At 39.5% G+C, this 22,489-nt stretch overlaps 1 protein-coding gene across 3 annotated transcripts in view; it reads left to right on the forward strand.

Annotated features, from left to right (window-relative positions):
* The first annotated feature begins 8,159 nt into the window (after positions 1-8,159).
* Positions 8,160-22,489, forward strand: part of macrod2 (mono-ADP ribosylhydrolase 2) — a 419,737-nt gene continuing 405,407 nt past the window's right edge. For all 3 annotated transcript variants that reach the window (XM_080507957.1, XM_080507958.1, XM_080507959.1), the window contains exons 1-3: positions 8,160-8,371; positions 13,448-13,549; positions 19,879-19,992. In XM_080507957.1, the coding sequence (XP_080364083.1) occupies positions 8,335-8,371; positions 13,448-13,549; positions 19,879-19,992 (253 nt within the window). In that variant the 5' untranslated portion in view covers positions 8,160-8,334. The remainder of the gene's footprint in view (positions 8,372-13,447; positions 13,550-19,878; positions 19,993-22,489) is intronic.

Genomic DNA, 22,489 nt, shown 5'->3' on the forward strand with positions numbered 1-22,489 from the left:
GTTATTTTCTTTGTGTGGTTACGTTCTATAATTTTGTCATCTCAGTTGTTTGTGCCTTAAATCTGCCATGCCATGTTTTATACAAACATCAATTACATGTCTGGCAGTTTTGGCCCAGGGCTTTGTCCTCACGTACTCTTCTTCAAGTTTTGTTTTTTCTTGTGGAATGCATTTTGTGGGTGGGTGTTTGCTTTTACTAAATTGAAATTAGGGCACGCGTTATATTTTTATATTGTGTGCTGGAAAGCCCAGTTGAGGAAACTGTGTGATTTTTAAAGTTCTCCTCTATCAAATCAACTTGACATGACCTCATTTGTCTGTTAAGGATAAACCTTCTGACAGTATCACAATGTTTATATTTGAAAAATTCCCAAACATGACCACACAAACCTTTTAATCATCTTCCTGCTTTTGCTTATGAGATTTATTTATTTTTTATTTTTTTTACAGGTTTAGGCCCTACAGCTCCACTTTAAGTGATAATCAAATCCTTCCTTACTAGAACAGGAATGGAACTTGGGGAAAAGAATTGGATGCGTTTCTCCCATTATGTGACCATTTAGACCAAATCCGTACAGAGCCTGTCAGGCAGATGGTAATTAAACCCCAAAGAAAAACATCCTGAATGACTCAGTGTTGCTTCAGACCCAGTAAAATACTGCATCAGGGACTACGGTTTGAGCCTACCCTTGTGTAGTCAGTTATTGTGTTCCAGTTAGAAGTCCCCTGTGTTTCTCCTCCTTCGCTGAATGATGAAAAATTGTTTATCAATGCAGCCTATTAAAGAAAAGTAAACTGCAATGGCGCCAATCTCACTGGTTATACACACAGATTAGTGCTCCCACATGATGTTCTTCAAATATTTACTGTCTGAAAGAACAGTAACGTTTTAACTGACTTCTAATTTTATGTTTAAAAGCAACAAAACACAGATTCATCACATGAAATGTATCCAACATTAACAAATATTTCCACCAAAGTGCTTAAAACTTTTATCGAATATGCAATACCATGCTTGACTGTGTAACTTAATAGAGGATCTATAGGACAACTGATGGCCACGTTCAGCAGAAGTAGACAAAAAGAAACCAATTCGTTATGTGCCGTCTTTGCTTTGAATCACGTCAACAGAGATGAAAGAGCAAAGCTGAGCAATTAATGGTAAGAAAGATGGAACCAGGGTGAAGAGTCCTGCGTGCTGAAGACGGGCCAACCAGCCTTATGAAGGGAGTTGAGGGCTGATTTCAGTGTACACCTTCAAATCTCTCTGGAAATGTCTTCATGCTGTCTGTAATGATTAAAACTGCCAGGAGATAAAACTCCTCAGACTGAAGACATGTGTCAACTGATACATTTTAGACTTCTTCCTTCTGAAATAAATATCACATTTGGGACGGGTTGTGAACTGAAAAAAATGGTTCAACATGAATGAAGTCCTCAAAAGATAACTATAGTATACCAGAGTGGATGTGTGGTGCATTGAGCTTCTTAGGAGGCACCTAGCAGGAAAATCTATATACTTTTCAAACATTCGGAATTGCAGAAGTCCGTCTAAAATGGTGCTTCGTTCAAGCTTCAAAAGGATGACAGGTTTGAAATACCTGGAGTATAATATTATACCATGACAATGAGATGTAGTTGTGAGCACTAAAACAAAGGTTTCTGAAGAGTGTATGCTGAATACGTTGGTTTGTGTGATTTGTTTGTACCCTTTAAATTGACCTCTTCTTAAGTATTCTGCTTATATGAGTCTTCTGTCAAACATGACAGATCCTCATTCAAAGGCAAAGAAAAAATAAAATTGTACTGTGGACATTTGCACCGTCAGAGGGAACACCTAATTTTTCATTCTCTCTTTGATGTCTGACACACAATAGTAAAAAAAACCAAACAAAACCAAAAAAAACAAGTTCTACCTTTTCTGGTCAGTGTTTCATTTTGAGAAATGTAGAATGCCAGATGATATTAGGACAATTATCTTGCAAATAAATCATTGATTCACTGAGCGCACAACGGTTTGAAATCATTTCACTTTAAATGCTTTGAACATCTGAACATCTCTCCACACTAAATCTGTTCAACTCGAGTTCAGCCAGCGATCAACAAGGAGTTCCTGCTGTTCCGAGCCAGCAGAAAGCAGACCTGGTCTGGTGTGAAGAGACATGCTGGATGAGAACTTCATTAAACAAAGTAAAACAAACAGAGCCTTTGCAACACATTTTGATGTATCCTGAACCCACAAGAACCCCCCCAGAAAAAGAGCACTCAGAGTTTGATGATTTTTCAGTTCAACCTCAAGCCCATTCTGAAGATGTAGACTAAACAATGTACCACAGAGTAAGCCACTGTGCTCACATGAGAATGCAACTAATGGCAAGTCATAAATAAAACTGGTGGCACAGACAGAATTATGAAATGTTGCATGAAATTCATTAATAGATCAGCTCCCAGATCAACTGGATTCACTGCAGAAGAATAACAGACTATGATCTCTGACTCTACTGGGCAGCAGCCTGCAGGGCTGAACTATTGCCGCAAATAGGGGAGCTGTTTTACAAATAAATGCATATACTTGTCCTTTATTTCAAACTACTTGAGCAGCCTCAATATGTTGCATGAAGCAGTCAGATCGTCAGGCACATAATAGTAATATGGAAAACCTTATTTCACAATGAAAGTATTGAAATGTTTCTCATTAGTTTTTCATTTAAAAAAAATGCCCAGCTGCAAACTTTCCTGCACACATTTCAAGAACATCCACGTTCAAGACATATTGCTGTGCTCACTAAAAGATCAGTTGAAAATATTTCAAATGATTTACTTGTTGTGAAATTACACATAATAAGATAATGTATTTATTGTTCAACTTCAATATATTTCAGAGAGCAATATAAATCATATGCAGCATTTTTATTTTTGCGGGTTTGAAAACATTTATACAATGATCAGGTTTATTTAATTTCTGAGGCATGAAAAGTAGCCAAGGTTATGGTGCAAGTTGCAGTGACATGATGTGGTGACCCCTGAAAATGGAGCAGTTATGAACAATGATTATTGTTATTAATCTGTAATGAGTTTCTCTCTTGACGTGCAAATGAGATTGGGAACATTGAAACCAACATGGTGATCACAGATGGGTGACAGGTTGACTGGATGCATAAATAAAATGAGCCATGCATGGACACTTTGTGAAAGTTTTCCTCTCTTTGATCAAATAGCAACTCACTGTGCAGTGCTTACATCTGTGGAACAGATGGGCATGATACATGACACAACACAATGGGTATTATGGACAGGCTTGTGTTTGATTGACAGGGATCTAGAAACAACCTGGACTTGGAATACGAGACAAATGTATTTGTATATGTTCTTCTTAAGAAACTAGATCACTGATTGTAGAATGATTAAATGAAAGATGTGTATCCCTTGTGTTGACAAAAAGATAAAAGATTTTTTACATACACTGAGGATTCTTCTAAAGGCCTCGGGTGACAGTTCCACATGGCTTCAGCCTTGTTTCTATGGAAAATATTGTCTCTACAGGAATAGACCAAGTTGTGATTCTGAAAGCTCTACTACGCCGACGATCATTTGTGTTGTCATTAGAACAGACATGATGATATAATTCCTTCAGAGAAAAGATCAAATAGTCATCCGAGAATATAGGTATTCACATAAGAATGCATACAAACAGCAATTACATAATTACATAGTATTTTCTATTGCCTTCAGGCTTACTTTAATTTGGGAATCACTGTGTGCATTTCATAACTGTTATGTTATGCTATTATAATAAATGGGATATGAAAGACATATGTCTCGAGCCAAAAGTGATTAGATGAGGCTATGTTCTTGTTGGTGACTTGTAGCTACATCCACAGGCCAAATCTCCTTGTGCTGTAACCATGACAATAACAATGGCCTACGCAAACTTGCATAAATAGATCCTCCTCTGTTTGGACTGTACAGATTGCCCTGCAGAATCAAAGAGTCACTGGTGCCAGCCAGTTGTATTTTTTGCTGCTTATCAGTCCCTATGTTGTTTATATTGTACCTGTTGGACAAATAAAACACGGTGGTCCAAAATGCATTGGTAATCTTACCCTAACACAGCATGTCTCCATACAAAGAGTAACTTAAAGTAACTTAATCCTCCAGAAGAAATACGAACAATCTTTTCAACCTTTCAAAATTTGTAAACCCCTTTTGGGTTTTTATGCTACTCGTCATTTTTTCTCTCTCCAATGATTCCCATCTGATGAGTAGATTTTATATCACGACACAACCGCTGACCATGGGCTTGCAAACCATTGAGACAGTGAGAGACAGAAACTAAACTAAACATGGAAGATCCATACAAAACAATGTTCTTAAAAGTAACAAAAGACTGATTTTTGATTTCTATCTAAGGCAGCCAACAATTTTGACTATGGGTTATTGATTGATTGATTGATTGAGTGAGTGAGTGAGTGAGTGAGTGAGTGAGTGAGTGAGTGAGTGAGTTAGTTAATTAGTTAGTTAGTTCGTTAGTTATATTTGTTTCCATGAAAAGTTGGTTACAGTTAAACAGCCCAGGTATATGTGAACTGTCAAGGAAAAACCTGAAACAAAGCACAATACAAACTGTCCAATAACTTCAGTCACTGATATCTGAAGTAATGTAACCCAAATCACTGTGTACATGAATACAAACTCAATGGTTATGCTAGAATAGGTCAATAGGAAAAACACACGTTAGTAAACAATAGAAAATATCTGAATAATTGTCATTATAATATCATATTTATGTAGCAAATAGTCCAGTGGCTGAAGAAAACATGCGTTCTTGGGTAAATGATTATGGACATCCATCCATCCATCCATCCATCCATCCATCCATCCATCCATCCATCCACCTAATTCTATACCCAAAATTCCCCTAATATGCATCTGTATGCATCTTTCTAAACATGTCAGACCAATCACTTTTAGTTACACAGAGTTACATAAGGAATAGTTAAGATGATATTCCAAGATTGCTCCAACAACACTGAAGAGACAATAATGGGGACAGTAAAGATTGTCTATTGTAAATTTTAGAGCCATTAAATTCTCCAGAACCCCAATAGCTTTCAATTTAATTTTATTGGAGGCAAATAACAAATCAATGCTTGTCAAAATAAACAATCTGGAATTACTGTTACACATTTTGGGTTTCGTAGTCTAGTCAAGACTGCAGCAAATAAATTACATTAAAGCCACTTCTGAGAGTTTTCAGTTCTGAGTTACGAACTGGCTACATTAAGTACTGCAATGCTGACATCTAGTGGTTTGAAGAGGACATTACAGGACTGAACCAGGGGAAAACAAATCACTTATGAGATGGAGCAAAAGAGACTTCAGTTTGCTAATCGTCTGTTGCATCTTTTGCTCTGACTAAAGATAGCAAGGATGCTTTACTGCGGTTTTAAATAATACAGGTGCAGATACAATACAGCAACACTTTACAAACACAGACAAGAGACTAATGCAGGTGTTTTGGGAGAAAATACAAAAATCCGGCAGATTGTGAACATTGATTATCATGTACTTATTTCCTAAAGGGTTTCACAACTTAATATGATTATGAACTTTAATCTACATGACCATTGGAGAAACAAGTGGACTATTTGTAGGTCAAGTTTGTTGATAAAATACAGGCTACCAAATAATAATAAAAGCATGACTTTTAGCTATACATTCTGTTTGCTATTAATCCAAACATTTAATTCCGCCATGTACAGTGTATATATTTCAGTAAAATAACTACCCCCCCCAAACCCCCCCCCCCCCCCAAAAAAAACAAAACAAAACAAAAAAAATCCTCAATAGGCTTTAGAGTATAGCTTGCATAAATGACATTTTCTACTCTTGTATAATATTGGCGTGTTCGGAGCAGATGGGTCTGGACAAGAGCAGGGTTAACACAACAGATGACAGACGGTGGTCTCTGGAACCAGCCTCTTGCATATGACAGCCTGACACACTGGTCTGATCTGGTCTATCCTGTAAAAGATTCTCCTCCGCCTCAAACCAGGAGCAGGAAAATATTCATCACTGTATGTTTGTGTGAATAATCACCATTGAAGACACATTGTAATTCTTAGAAACAGCTTACCAAGCTGTCATCATAAGGGACTTTTCTCATGTTAAGCTCTACATCAAGGCCACACAGCACGATCATCTCTACATTATCTTACTGCGATGGTTTCCATATACAAGTTTGTTAGTAATGATGAATGAATGCATCCTTATTCGGCAGGATTGAACCAGCTTATTGGTTACATTTAGAATGCATGTATTTTACATACTAGAATCCCAAAGCACACAAACCCTATGGTCTGTTTTATGAGTTGAATTATGTTCACCCATGTGAAGACTATGTGCAACATACATCTGCAGGAGGGCATCCATCCATATTTACCATACCGATTAATCCGAATTACGGTTGCAGGAGGCTGGAGCGGATCCCAGCTGGCATTAGGGGGCAGCAGGGTACATCCTGGACAGGATTCCAGGCCATTACAGAACACAGAGATAGGCAATCACCCAGTCACATTGACACCACACGAATATAAACTTAAAAGGGATGTGTTTGGATGGTGGGAGGAAACTGGAGTACAGGGAGAACGTACAACCTTCACACAGAACAAAACCCTGGACCAGATTTTGAACCAGGGATTTACTTATTCCCGCTACTGCACCAACATGTGGGGTACAATCACTCAAATATATTAGGAGAATATAATATTAGCATAGGGAAATATGATTGAATATATTTAACAGGACCTTTTATTCATAAATTGGAGGAAGCTATGATTTGAACAGGTTAAATGGAAGGTGATACCTTTCACAGCATTCATATGACATGTGGCATTAGCGGTAACAAAGTTATAAAATATTTGGACTTAATCTGATGAAAGGCCTAATTTGGGGAAAACCACACTTATTTCCCATTTTGTAAATTGTCACTTCACTTATATCACTGAGTTTTGCAGTTCTGCAATATAATGCGTTAATGACAAAACAAAAGAGTACACGAAATATAACTTATCACATGTTGGATGTTGTTCGTTATAGGGGAAAAAATCTGATTCTTCGCCTCATTTTAAGTGACATTCATCATTCAAGTGCACTTACCAACAAGTTATCAAAATACAACATTTGATACATAATTTCCAATTATTGTGTAAATCATGCACAATCAACACACACTTAATGCACAATCCATCACAGGGCAAACACACACACACACACACACACACACACACACACACACACACACACACACACACACACACACACACACACACACACACACCACTTAACCTTTCATACATGTTTTTGAACTGTGGGTGGAAGCTGATATTGATTTTATCGTTACCTCAGCCAAGGAGGTTATAGAATATTTGTCTGTTTTTCTGTCGATCTGTTTACAAGATATCTCAAAAACTAATGTGCAGATATTCTTTGTACGCAAGTGCATTTTGGACAAAGGAAGTACCAATTCAATTTTGGCGGTGATCCGGATCAAAAATAATTATTAGAATTGAACATTTTTATTTTGCAATATATTCTTCTATAGTCTTTTTGTGTTTTTTCAAATAATGAAATGCAATGAAAATGCAATCATGCGATCACCAAACTTTACAAATGAATGAAGGCAGTTGATCTGGATGTAGAAGATGTGTCATTTCCCTGTCTACCCTCATGTCTACCCTTGGTGGAGGTCAGAAACGTCTGATTGCTCTTATTGTAAATAATATGAGATAGAAGTTTTTAAGTGTTGACTGACAGTACAAGTCAACTGGAATTATGCATTACATCACTTGTTTTCAGCACTTGGCGCCACAAGCTGTCCCGAATCTTTCATCATTGCATAATAAACAGAAACCGTTTAAAAAAAAACTGTTTTCAGTTTCAGTTTTGTTTACTTGCAAGTGACTTGAGTCTGGATTGGACTTTGTGCAGCCTGGAGGATGAACCTCTGCAAACAACCTACCCTGCCTCCGCACGGCCAGGGCCTCGTCCGATTGACACATCTGATCCACCAATCGCTTGGCCACTTCCGGGTCCCTCTCATCCAATCGCGTAGCCGGAATTCGTACACATAATTTACGGCGCAGTCAGTGTAGGTTGAGCCGGCTGGTGTCCATAGACATTTGACAGCTTCACAGGTGAGACCAGCGACCACCGTCCAGAGGCTGCTCCACTCTGCTCCCCACTTCTTTTCACTCCCCCGGAACTCCGTTCACTGTGAGCCTGGGGTTGCGACAGTCAAAAAACAACCATTCGAAGTCTAATCATTCCGGCAGCATGAGCAAAAAGAAAAAGGACTGGAAGACTGAGAAAGGTAAGGCTTGTTTTGGAGGAGGAGGAGGTGGTGTTGGTGGTGGTGGTGATGGTGGGGGGGTGATGGTGGGGGGGTGAGGCTCTCATCATGTCCATGGCAGACAGCGTGAATCCCACCATGCCAGCAGATTGACAGGCGCTCCCTCTCGTGTCCTCCGTGTTACTTACTTATTGTCTAGACTGCACACACACATTGTAATGATGTTGCCCCGGTGTTTTAGCTGCCGTTGTGTCTGCCTGACATTCGCATCAACACACAACACACACACACACACGAACACACGAACACGCACACACAGCTTATCGCCTGCTCGTTAGCGTCCATGGAGGCAAACGTCTTCATTTACCTGTCAGAGTAGCTCCAGGTAGCCCACCCTGTCCCCCCACCTGTACGATGCACCCACAGCTGCACACTGAGCTGCTCCTCTGCTCCCAAACGCTTCCTGCAGCCAGAACATCAGCAAACCCCCTCGGATTGACAAAAGGACTTGCCTAAATGTACAATTGGATGGTTGAAATGTAATGCGTGTGTAGCACCAGAGGGCAGAACAACAGTTTGACGCTCGCAGTGAGAAACTTGTCTGTTGTGCAACTTTGACTTCCAAAGTGCTTCTGCTTTCAGTAACACGGGTTGACAAGAAACCAACCCTATGAAGCACAAGGACACAAGAAGAGTGGTTTCGCTGTAAAATGCTGTTTTGGGGGATTTTTCCCTTCGAGGAGGTCAAATTTGATTCAATGATTTCCCTGCACGTTTCACCTCTCCTAATGATTGCGACTTACTAGTTGGCAGGGTTTTACCTGGTGACAGGCCAGATGTAGCAAACGGGCCTTATGTTTGACAACCTTAGTTTAGGTAAGCAGAGAAACATTTGGAACAAGCGATGGGGAGGCTATCCTCCCCCTTTAGACGAAGATTCAGGAAACTCTGGCCTGGTCTGTGCTCGAGGCTGATTTTGACATGCCATTTAACCAGTGATGCAGTACTTGCTGGAATCTGGGTTGTTTGAACTCACGTGTGTTTATTGTTGTTTTTAAAAAATATTTGCGTGCATGTTTATCAACAGTTTATAAATGTATGAGGAGTGTTTTATTTATTTCGTTCGTTAGAGGGGATCAATCAGTGTCTGGTCAAAAAGCCTCTTCACTTAATTTTGTTGGAGTACATTGAAGCATTTTTGAAATGATTAATACAGTTTTCCTTGCAAAGGTGATGATTAGCTATTAGCCTGTCATTTCCAGTTCAAGCAGGTAACTGCAGAGAAAAAAAAAACAACCCATCAAAGTAAATTGCAATTAATATTCACAGCATATATCCCTGTAGTTCAAATTGCCTGAAGAAGAGATCAAGAGATTTTCAAAGTGTTGGATAAAGTCGGTTATATTTTCCATTTCTGACATTCAATAGCTCTTGTTTAAACAACACTTTGCCCAGGGGCAAGTCTGTGGGCAGGGTGAAACTGTAATATGTAGTCGCACCAAATCGGTAAATTATTGTTGTCATGTTGACCTCTGTGGGGACTTTGGAAATATGTGAAAACTGCATGTTTTCACACAACTTTTTAAAACCTGAACTATATGAAGAGACACGATTACATTCACTATTATAAGATGCAGTGTGACAGGTGGTCGTGGCTTTTCTTGTTTTGCGATCGCTAAGATTTGCTTGAGGGTGGTTTGCAACATTACAGTGAGTATAGTCTTGCAATGCGGGGAATCATTGGCGCACAAGGATGGTTTGACTTTGGTAAAAGACAATTATTTTCTACGTCACAGCTACAGACCATTAAGTTCACTCTGTTGATCTAACGTGAATGGAGAGCAGATAAAACCCACATCATTATCGAACATAGACTCAACACAAAGGTTTTCTTGCTGTGGGGCAGTAATCTCCATCTATCCATCCATCTTCGATAAGGCTTCATCCAACCTTAAGTTGGTGGCTTGAGCTGATCCCAGAGAAGGCAAGAAAGTTGATTTTGAGAAATTGACTTCAAGTTTGTGTTTTTGATCTGTGTCAAGAAATCAGAGTCCCCTTACAAAAAAATGACGACCGCGCTTGGAGAACATGCAAACTTTGCACAGAATCGACCCGAAACCCAGACTGAACTGTGGATTTACCTGCTGTGTGGCAGCAGTGTGCACCACTACGTGTGTATGTAAACAATATATACACATGCATTTGGAACCAATTTCGGATCTCTCTGAGCTTTGGGATTTTTCGGTCTCTGGAAGTTAGCAGAGTGACGGAAGTGTTTCTGTGCAGTTCAGAGAGCTTTACCGTGTTCAGTCTCAGAACTGTCTTTTTATTCACCCATGTAGAATAATAGCAGCTTTGGGAACAACAGAAGTGGGCAACTGCGAGCAAAAGTACATAAAGGACATGACAGATATTCCACACAGCGGTAATGTTGCCAGAAGAGGACCTCAGAAACCTTGTGCTTCTTTCCAAAATATAATTATCCCTTGCTGCCTTTTTTTTTTTTTTTTTTTTTATTTTAAGCTTTAATTTTTTCTAAGAGAAAAGTCTCTTAACTGGCAGCCCCTTTTAAAAAGGATGGTGCAGAGTTCCCATGGTACAGGGTGTTGTTACTTTCGTGTAGCATCAAATCACATCGAGTTGATTTAAACTGCTTTAAAGAGGGGGTGCTTTTGAAGTCCACTGTGCATTGTGTGTGCCTGGGTTTTTATCTGGCGATGATTTCAGAGTGAAGCGCATAATTACAATGAAGCTTCTTTTGCAGAACAGCCCAGTGCTGTCTAAAAAAAACAAAAAAAACAGAAGCTATGTTGAGGCTTCTCTGTAGTCAATGGAGATGAGCATAAGAACCCAATGCTGTGAGGACTAAAGTAGATGCCGCAGGATGGAGGTCAGGCAACAGCTGTGTGATGTCAGACACGAAAGTTTGGTTTAAAACAAAGCGAACTTGGAGTGTAAGAACTTTCTTGATTTGCATTTTGCACACAGATTAGGGAACAAATGGAGGAGCTGTTATGTAGGTACTTGTGGAAAAAGTGAGTTCCACACGCAGAGTGAGTTGCATCATAGATGCAAATCAGTACAAACAAACAAGAGTGAAATCTCAAACTGAAAAAAAACCAAAACAAATAACGATTTGCATGACGGAGCTTCAGCTGCAGAGGACGGACAGCCCAGACTTGAATGGAATAAAGCATCAGTACCATGATGATGTTCGGTAGTTTAGATTCCAGACCAGGAGTGGGCAACCTTCACATCTAAAAGAGACATTTTGCTTTTCCTCCAACCAAATGCAACTCATCTGGAGATGGAAAACATATTTAACCTTCAAATTGAAGATGAAAACGGGTGTAGTGGTTTGCCTTTTCGTTTCACATTGCGATAGTCCCGTGTTACAGAGCTGTGGGGAGCCGTTCTGTGCAGAGTTTGCACATTCACCATGTGTGTGAATTCTTTCAAGGTACTGCTTGACCCACAGTCCAAAAACATGCATTTGTGGTTAACGGTTGACTCGACTCCGCTTTGGACAAAGGCGGTATATAAGCTAGATAATTGTGCTATATATGCTCCAAGACATATCGTTTAAAGCAGGAGTGTCATGCATATGGTCTGCGAGCCAGAACTGGCCTGTGGGATGACAATTGTAAAAAGTGCAAAAGGAAAAAAATCAACAGTTTTTTCCCCCATTTTGCAATAAAAGTAAGTACTGTTTCTGATTCAGTAACTGAGGATCACACAGGGCTAGTGACTATAACGCCACGCTGAGCCCCGAGCACAGACATCTGTGATGTAGCAGTGAAAGCCAGCTCACTTCTACTGTTTTAGCTTGAGCATCCAAATCATACGATTGGGGAGAATTTGTAAGAACATGTACATTGAAAGCTGCAAAATGCAGCAGTTCGTGGTAACAGTTGACGTTGTACATAGAAATGGTTATAATGCTATAATTATACTGGCATGACTCAATAAAGATCATATTGGAGTGTATGTGGCCCTTGAACTAACTTCGACACCCCTGTTGCAAAGAATTATAATAAGCAATAGTTGGCATTTTATTGCTTTTTTTGATTTAGATATCACTAGTTTATGGCTAGAGAGCATCTACCCACACATCAGACATTCAGGTAAACCCACATTGCTGACAGTGAAAGCAAATATGTCTGTCTACATGCAATTCAACTTCATCTCACACTTAAAATTTTTGAAGGACTCGTACATGATTAGGTTTTTGAAAACCTAGAATTATTTAACTTCAAAGAGAGATGCCTGACACAAGTGACATAATAAGACATAATCTATATTCAAGTTCAGGACATATTGAAGCTTTGTTTTACACTGCAACAAAAATAATCTAGATAAAAGCTCTGTCCAGTGTGCAACAACAAGTTCAAAGTAAAATTAAGTCAGCTGTTTATTTGCAATTAAGTTTGTGCAATCCACAGGCAGTTGCTACACTAAGATGTTGAAAGCCACATGTGTCAAACATCTGTAATTGTACTAGACTGTCTTGCAGGTATTGTGTCTGCTGGAGACTTCCAAGTTGTTGACTTATAGCTGGTATCAATCTCAAATCTCTCCTTTAGTGGAATACATATCTTTATATCAAGTGTTCTGTCTTTTGTGCCGACTGAAGTGTAAAGGACTGCTCCCTTTAACACTAACTCCTGTCGCAGAGGGCCAAAGTACTGATATTAAAATGTGCTACACCATCAGCCAGGTGCTGACGGACGCCATCAATACCAAGGATTGATTTTGACATGGACAAATAAAAGTTTAAGGATCAAAATATTGAAATGTACATTTAAAAAGGCGAGAGGGGGCTGGGACAGGATCGATGAGCAGGGCATGACTGATGGCATAGTGCGGTTAGAAACCAAACCCCAGCTGCGACAGGACCTGTAATGATTGCATCTCGACGTCTCGTCAAAGTAGGAACGTAGCTTAAATATTGACAACATAAGTACTGTTCACACAATAGGGCTCACAGTAAAAGTTTAATAAAAGTTGCGCTATGTGGGAGTACAGTTCATGTTTCCATTTGACCTTATTTACAAATGCATAAAGTGTAACTCAACTCTTCTGTTTGTGCGTCCACAGAGAGACTGCTCCGTCTAGATCAAGAGGAGAGGCGTAAGGAGTATCGTCGTCAAGATTTCATCCCGCTGGACAAGATCCCATCCTGGAGGGAGGAAAATAGCAGTAAGATACTGAATCTCTTTTGAATTGGATATGGATGATAAACCTACACGTTATGATTGTTTTTTGTTGTTGTTGTTTTTCACACAAGCGAGCCAGAAGGCAGAAGTGTTTAGTGTCAGGAAAGCTGCATCTGCCTTGAGTACTACCAAAAGAACAAGCTCTTCGAATGAAGCAGGAACACAACCGATAGAAGGCAACATGGGACCGTTTTCCATCCACACAGTCAGATTAAACTATAAAGTAGGATTCAAGTCTTTTGTGAAACAGTCTGCTTGAATTTTGGTTCATTTAAAAAGTTTTATCTCTCTGATCAATTTATGACTCATAAAACGTCTCTCGACTTTAAATGCCAACTGAAGAGATTGAATGAATGACTTTGCATTTCAGATATTCTTCTTTTCTTTGGCTTAATGCAACAGGAAAGATTCAATGTTGTGACTTCCACTTAAATATGTGCATCAAGTTAAATATAGATTTTTTTTCAGGGTAGAACAATGATTCATATTTTCTTTTTTCGTACATATTTCATCACACAAGTTTCTTGGCGCAGATAGGCAAGTTTATTGGGTTTGTACGAACTCAAGCCCAATGTAACGTTGACACTGGCTGTGTCTGGAGTTGCAAGTGTAAAACTGTGCAACAGACCACATTAATTATGATAAATTACAGGATTTGGTTTAAAGTACTATCAAATGATTTTTGCAAATTCTAAAATTAGATTTGAATAAACAAGATGGGGGTTAGCACAGAGGAGCAATTTAATTACGCTGAAATAAATATGTAGGTTCACACAACCTCATAGGCTCAGTGAATTAATTTGGACTTATTAACATATTTCATTAATTCAATCAAACCTTGTGTTTTTTTTCCCTCAGGAGTTATTTGTTGAAAGTTATTTTGTTTATTTTGAGTTATTTTCTTGCTAATTTATCTGTATTACCACGGACACTAATTCTATCTGATAAATGGAACTTTGAGAACATTCAGTAAAATTTTGAAATGAAAGCGCAGCTATATCTGATGAATTAAAAAAAAAAAAAAAGGGCTCACTGTGCTTTCACAAAATTTTCACTGGCTCTGCCGCATTTTCCAGTTCAGTTCTTGGATATAATATTTTATCTCGGTTATCGGTATCTGATTGACATTAACAGACTCTGTTTTTTAATTGCAGACTAATTACAAATGTGATTGAAGTGCGAGCTCTACGATTGATATGTGACCTGTCTAGCGTTTCCCCGTCTGTCACCCTGCCAGCTGTGATGAACCCAAGCCAGCAGCTCCTTTGGAATTTGAATGAAGGCATAGAAGATGGATGAAGAGGTCATTTGCTGAAAGAGTCAGACGCAGTTGAATTGGGATTTAAACCAAGCCAAAATTAATAGCGTATAGAAGGAAGAACATAACTTATGCTAGCAATGGTAGAATGCAGGGTACAGCCTGGGCAGGTCGCCAGTCCATCACACGGAAAATGCAAAGAGACAGAGAACCACACTCAAACTTATGAGCCTTTAAGGGTTTTCACAGAAACCTATGCACAGGGAGAACATGCATAAAGGTTTGACCTGGACTCAATTTGTTGGCGTTTTTTTTGGCAGCCTGGAACTTTCAGATCAGGTGCGTAAAGGCGTCTTGTGCCTCAGGATTATAGAAGGGCACCGAATGTTTTCAGGTGTTTGTGGTGGCAGCTTGGAGTGTTCAGGGATGAAAGACAATCATCCAAAAGTATGGTGGAGTGAAGGGCCTGTTCTCAGAAAGACTCTTTGAGCTTCAGCTAATTCCAAATGATTTCTCTCTGGAATGTAGATGGCAAACTTTTACTTCGTGTAGTGCCACAGAGATTGGCCAACTACCAAGAAACTAATGGCTTAAAGGAATTCTGGTGCAGAAGACAGAGATACTAGAGTTAGCAGGCTGCTTTAAGCAAACCTGTATGATCTTGCAACAGGTTTAAGCAGCTGAAAGTGACAAAGAAGACCTGTGTATTATATTTCTGAATTTGGTTCAGCGCTACAAAGCCTTATTTGAAGTACTTTTGGTTATTTTAGTAGTCATCGATATTTGACAAAGCATGTTTTCAGAATAGTACGCTGAGTTCAATTCTGGTAAGTTTCACAACAGGGTTGCAGAGGCAACAGCTTGGTATCACAGAGGTACATCATTTCCAGAGTGTCCAAGTGACTTATAGGTGGTAAAAGCTGGCAGAATTGGATCAATCATCCACTGGTTGGGGCTTGTATAGATGACTTGACACTTCGTGACTGGGATAGTACCATGCAATAGGCTGCTACTAGAAAAAAATATAGGGGAACCTGCAGTGAATGAGCATGAAGAGGAAGTTTATCAAGTTAAGAGGTTTGTTTCGGATTATGAGAACATCGTCACAATTACATGAAAGTTAAGTGGTTGGGCAGGCGGCATAATGGGGCGGATGTAAGTGATGGTAAACAGGAAGTGTAGTTTAAGAAAGGTGTTAAAATGAATGGTCTGCCAGGAAATGTTTAGGTTATTTCCTAGTTTGTGTTCACTGTCAGTTTGTAAAACACTTAAATTACTTACATACTTACTAAAATTACAGCATCTGTTGAGAACAGGATGCGGAAATTGGTTAGCTCCTATGTTAGCAAATGGTTTTTACTTGTCAAGTTGTGTGGAATTGCTTGGGAAAAGGCTTACTTACCCTCAGCTTCCAGAGTTTAATTAAACAAAACCGTTTGAAGTAAAACAAGATCAGGGCAGTGCTGTCGTTATTTATCAGTGAGGATATGGTTCTCAGGATTTTGGATCCAAATTCGACCCCAGAAGGATGTCCAGGATACAGAAGCAGCTCATGCTGAGATTGTTAGCAATGTTCAGCTTTGCTCAAGTCAAACCTGGGGTGGAAGGGAACGAATCCTAAGGGTAAAGGAAAGCTGGTTGTGGAACAGATGTGTAAACAGGAGGAGGTGTTTCCGGGTGCAAAAGCAGTGGCTCAGGTCAAACGTTGACAGCAAATTGCTTGGATGTGAGAAGACTAAGCTTAGCTGGAGGATGAGATTCACATGAGCGTTATTACGGGGGCAATTCATGATGTCTTATCAAACCCGCAGAACCTACAAGTCTGGCTCAATTGCCAAACGTAATGCATATATTTTTTTTTAACAACAAAGTATTGAAAATTTTAATTTTGGGGAGCGAAATATGGAGTCAAAGTTTCCAAGGGGTTTCTACTTAGGAAATACTTGTGTTTAGAAAAAAAACAAGCTTGTTGTCTCCCAGGAAATACTTCATAGTAATTTGAAAATTGGCAGTGTTATAGTCAGTCAGTAAATGACATTTAGTTTATTTCACCTTACTGATCGTTCCTATGGAGGATTTATTGGAGAAAGTTCATGAAGGCAGAAAAGAATACTTTGATTTGCAGAGTTAAAGGCTGAAGCTGAGCAACACGGATGTAAATTTAGCGTACCACTACTTGGGTTGAAAGCAGAATTTTTGCCATCTTTCTTGCTCCGGAGGGGGACTGGGATTCAGGGACGGAGTAGGAAGACAGTGAAGGAAATGTCAGAGGTAAGTAGGTGCAGCCAATGATTTGGTTCACAAGGAGTATTATCAGTTGAAGGCCAGCAGGGGGACCTGCTGAGTCTGTTTGAGCAAGTAGTTCATCTTTCTTTTTCTTTAACTTTATGAACGTTTAAGCTTTATAAACCGGAGGGAGTACACTGATGACGTGAAATGCTTCCTCTCGTCTGGTGGAGAGAGTTCCAGCTTAACCTGGCTCTTCTCTGTGATTTGGTATCGTTCAGGTCTTAGGAAAGATGGCATTGTCAACTGGAGCTGAGGTCTGTAACCCTGGATCTGGAGAGCTTCTGCCCTGTTTCTGCTTCAACAGACAAGAATTAATACTTGGTTCTTGGAAAAAAAAGCCCAGAAAAGATACCATATTTTCCAGACTATTGAGCGCACCTAGATATAAGCTGCACCGGTAAAATTTAAAGAGAAAAAAGCACATATATAGCTCGCACTTGACTATAAGCCGCAGGTGTCCACCTCGTAATGGGGCAGGAATTTCATACAGGAATATTGGGATTGCTCATATTTTCATCAATTCCTAAAGAGAGAGAGAGAGAGAGAGCAAAAGAGAGCTAGAGATTTTTCTGTTGATGACGTATTTTATCGGTTATTTGCTAATTGTGATTCTGAGGAGGAAGTTTTCTCAGCCATGGAGTCCAGCAGGGTAGCTTTACGTGATGCACCTGAACGCATCACTCACGGCTGTCAGCTGCTGGAGGTCTGCACCACGGAAAGCAGCACAAGACGAGGTCACGAAGAGCAGAACTATCACTTTTAGGGAAAGTTTTGGAGAAGCAGAGGTGCTCAAAACAGCACGTATCTAGTTGCGGAAGTAGAATCTGGCAGCATGAAGCTCGTTAACCCGTAAAAATCCACAAACTAGCCGCGTCATTTCATAAGCAGCAGGGTTTAAAGATTGCGAAAAAGATAGCGGCTTGTAGTCAGGAAATTACTTTAATTTTGTAAACAAGCCTGTTGCAGCAGGTTCAGACATAAAACATGGACTATTTCATGAAAAACCTTTTAGATATATTATGTTTTTTGGTGTCATGTTTGCTCCATTTAATCAGATTTGTTTGCAATACATTTTTCTTTTAATATTCCTGGTATCGTCTTTGGATGCTTGAGCTCCAATGCCAAGAAAACCAGTTTGTAAAGCAGGTTGTCTTGTCGTTCCAAGGTTGGCTGATCAATTCCCTCACTCTTCTCTAAGTGTGAAAATGTCCTTTGGCAAAAACTTGAAATTCCTCCAATGGTGTGTAAGCAGGTGCATGGAAGTCGTCGCCATGAATTCTCAAGCGTATGAGTGAATCTGACCTGCCAAGCATGTTGAGCTTTCTTTTGAATCTAGTCAGAATATTTTTATTCAAGGGTCCTGTAATGTTCCCAGCATCGTTCACATCTTATAATGTTTTAACTTTGTCATTGTTTTTGGTGCTTGAACTGTGGTGAGAACATTAACCAACATCGTAAAGTTGAAGAACCAGTTTACAAAGTGAAACTGTTATTTGCCGGCCTGCATTAACAATGTGAATGTACCAGACCTGGTGGGTTATAGTACATTGCTGTCAAAATCTACAACAATATGCATTTATTTCGACTTGTCACATACTATTTGTCTTTAGATGTTCAACTAATTAATTTGCTAAATATGAGATTTTTGTGTTTTTTAGGCCACAATGGGGCTCAGTTTTGTATTAAAAAAATTGCTTGTGCTTTAGTACATAAACACATTCTACCACAGCATTAAAATAATGTTAAATTAAAGAGTTGAATGAATTCTACTTTGCGTAGTTTAGTATGTAATGTTAAGTCACTTCTATCAAATTATTTAATAATGTGCTGTAAACAAAGCAAGAGAGTGACGGATTCGTACTAGGCAAAGAGTATGTAAATTATTTCATTTTCCTTCTTCCTGTTCAGCGAAGGCAGACAATATTATGTAATTGGGAGTAGAGTTTTTAACACACATTACTTTGTGATTTTTAATTTACACCAAGAGAAACTACAACCAATGTTCTTTGGAATAGTGTAGTACATGTACACATCCATCTTCAATATCATTTTATCCAATGTGGGGTTGCAGGGGCCTGCAGCAAATACAGAGACAATCACATACTCTCAAACTCACACCTACGAGCAATTTCTAGTCATAATTTAGCCCAAATGTACATGGTTTTGTACTATGGGGTATAGGAGTACCTGGGAAAAAAACCACACACAGAAAACATGCAAAGAACACAGAGAAAGGTCCCAGGCCCAACCTGACTCAAACCTGGGATCTTGCACAATTAACAATTTCTGATACCCGTACGACTCATAACAGGGAAAGGCATACAATTAAAAGCGTAGGAGCAGAAGTATCTTAAATGAATAGCCACACACATACAAACATTAGTTATAATAAAAACAGTAAGAATACTTAATGCCTTTATTCCTTTTGTTCAACAAATGTGTTTTGATTTGCTTAGGGTTAGCACCACTATGAAAGACATCTGATTGTCAATTCACGTATATTGGCTTGTTTTTTGAGTACTCGTTATAAAAACAAGTAAGAGTTTGATTTCACGGCATTCATGTGGATACACTTTCTTCATGGTATGGTTTTCCACATTCAATATAGTTTTGATTTAGTTTACATACACTTTGAGTAACCTTATGTCAAACACAGTGATATTCGTGGAATTGCTGATCATATCATCATGTTTGATCGCAAAAATGTTTTGATTTTGGTAAATGTGTCAAAGACTTAACAAGATGTATATTGTCTTCCATTTCAGCGAGCGACAATGAAGAGGGGACGGAATTGACAGGCAGAGGAGGAGTGAGTGATAAAGTGTCCCTCTACAAAGGAGACATCACTGTCTTGGAGGTGGATGCCATCGTCAACGCTGGTAGGCACTTTACTCTCTGGCCTGTAGCAACTGTTGGTTGGTGTGCGATGATGCTTAAAGACAGCTCGGCTCTTAAGTTGGACTTGGCTGCCCTCTGCTGTTCAGATCCAGGAAATGCCGCTTCTCGAGGCTCCACACAAGCGATGAGGATGACTGCGACCAATATTAAAGTGGACATCTGCTCTGATTGACCTGCCTTCCCCAGGGCTGAAATACAGCGCCATTTAGAATACAATTTCAGCTCTTTGCCCCACTTCATGCCAGTGAAACACAATTTTTGTTTATTGTTTGCTTTTTATGAGGCTGGTCTCCCTTACTGATGATTATCTTCATCTGTTTGGAGGAAAACAAAAGGTAAAGATCGTTTATCGTGACTAAAATAAGACGTTTGAAATGGAGAAGGTTAGCAGAACTGCTTTATTCTGGGATGCATCACTGTTATGTAATCATCTGCAGTTTGCTGACAACCCACACACTCTTGAGGTGCAAGAAGATGACTTTACCTGTTGATTTTATATATATATATATATATATATATATGTATATATATATATATATATAGTAATCTATTATGTAAATACCCATCCTGTTGCAAATGGGCATTGTGTAAATGTCAAAGATAATGCACTAAACAGGTACCTGCCAGCAACTAAATGCCAGGGTAACTGTTTTACTTTATCAATATTGCGACCTTTACATTTGTTAATATTATTTCACCTTTGCAAAAACTACTAAATGTCTGAATAGCATTGCTGTATGCCATTTAATTATATGTGCCACACACTTGTCAGACACATTCTTACTGCCTGTGTTGCTGTTTAGGTCCTGAACCATGAGTCGGGTTCATGAGACATCTGAAAATGTGCCGTGGTATCGGACATTAAGATGTTAGCAGATTCAATGATTCCTACACGTTGTGAGGCGAGGCCTCCACGGGGCCAAGTGAAGCAGCCAGTGAGCCATGGTCACCTGTGACCCTGTAGCCGGTTTGACACTTTTTCATCCTTTGACCACAGCAGTCCAGGAGCACCCCACAGGAGCTGCAGTTTTAATGATGCTCTGACCCAGTCATATAATGACCACAATTTGGTCCTGGTAAAAGTTTCCCAAAACTCTCACTTGTGCTTGCCAATTGATTGATCACTGGCCAAGTGATGGATGGATGGATAGATAGATCAATAGATACTTTATATAAGTGAAATTCAAGTTTTGAGCAGCCCACATGCAATAAAAAAAAAATGACAATAAATAATTGTCAGTTTTCTAGCCAGATTGCAAATAACACTAACGGTTAGTACACAAGCACTGCTAATTTTAAAATCTATTGAAGTAATAAATGTATTAAATAAGTGAATATTTATAGTCAATATAGTCATACATAGGTGTGAATGTGAGTGTGTGATTGAGATTGTCTTTTTGCCCTGTGATGAACTGGTGACCTGTTCAGGGTGCACCTTGCCTTGACCTCTAATCAGCTGGGGTCAGCTCCAGCAGTCCTCGACACGGACCTGGATAAGGTGGTACAGAAGATGGATGGTCGGATGGATTGAGGTTGACCGGTTGCTTAATGTGTCCCACCCACAACAAGTGCCATGATGGAGAGAATCAGCGTTATTCACTTCACTTGTCAGTGGGAATAATATAATGGATGATCAGTCCAACTTAATTGAAAAACAGAAAACAAGATTGGTACTTTATTTCTAAAGAGAGAAAGTGAGACCACACAGGATTTCTTATTTCTCTTGCAGTATAGACAGACATTTTATTACAAGTCTATTTAAAGTTTATGTGTCCTCCACATATCTTTGAAAATCAAGGTTAAAGTAGTCGATAAGTGAGCAGTGTTTCTGTGTCGAGAAAAATAGGCCACGTGAGAATGGAAATACGGTTCAGGAGAGGATAATGTGAGGGGGCGGGGGGAGGGGGGGGGGTGTTTTTGTTTTAAATTGTCGAATGCTATTGAAGCATAGGCAGGGAGTTTGCTTCATCAGTTAATGCTGCCAGGCCTCCAGGCTCTGATTGAGCTGCATTATGGCCAGGAGGCAATCTGTTCTGTTTAGCGGTGTGTCAGAGGGCCTGGAAGGTTGAAGGAACGCCTGAAGCCTTTTATCATTTAAAAAAAAGAGCCCAGCCTTTAGCCCACTGTTGCTCTATTGACCCGGTTGTCTTTGTGCAGGTGGTGGGACCGATAAGGACATATAGCGGTGGACTTTGTGCTCCACTTTTGTTTACTGTCTGCCGGTGCCGCAGAGTACCGTGAATGTAAATTTTAATGTGAATGCAACGTTGCAGCCCATGTTTTTGTCACTGTTAACAAAAGACTCTATAGCATGACATTATGTGATATAAATGGGGTTTACAAACTATTTACTGGCCGAATAGCTCTGGCTTTAGTGGCTCATGTCCAGATTCTGGTGAGTAACACCGCTCCGAGCAAACACTGCGGATGTTGAGCAACATACATTGATAAGATCTCTGGATGGCTTGTTGAACTTCT

This window comes from Blennius ocellaris (genome assembly GCF_963422515.1).
Source record: "Blennius ocellaris genome assembly, chromosome: 13".
NCBI lineage: Eukaryota > Metazoa > Chordata > Actinopteri > Blenniiformes > Blenniidae > Blennius > Blennius ocellaris.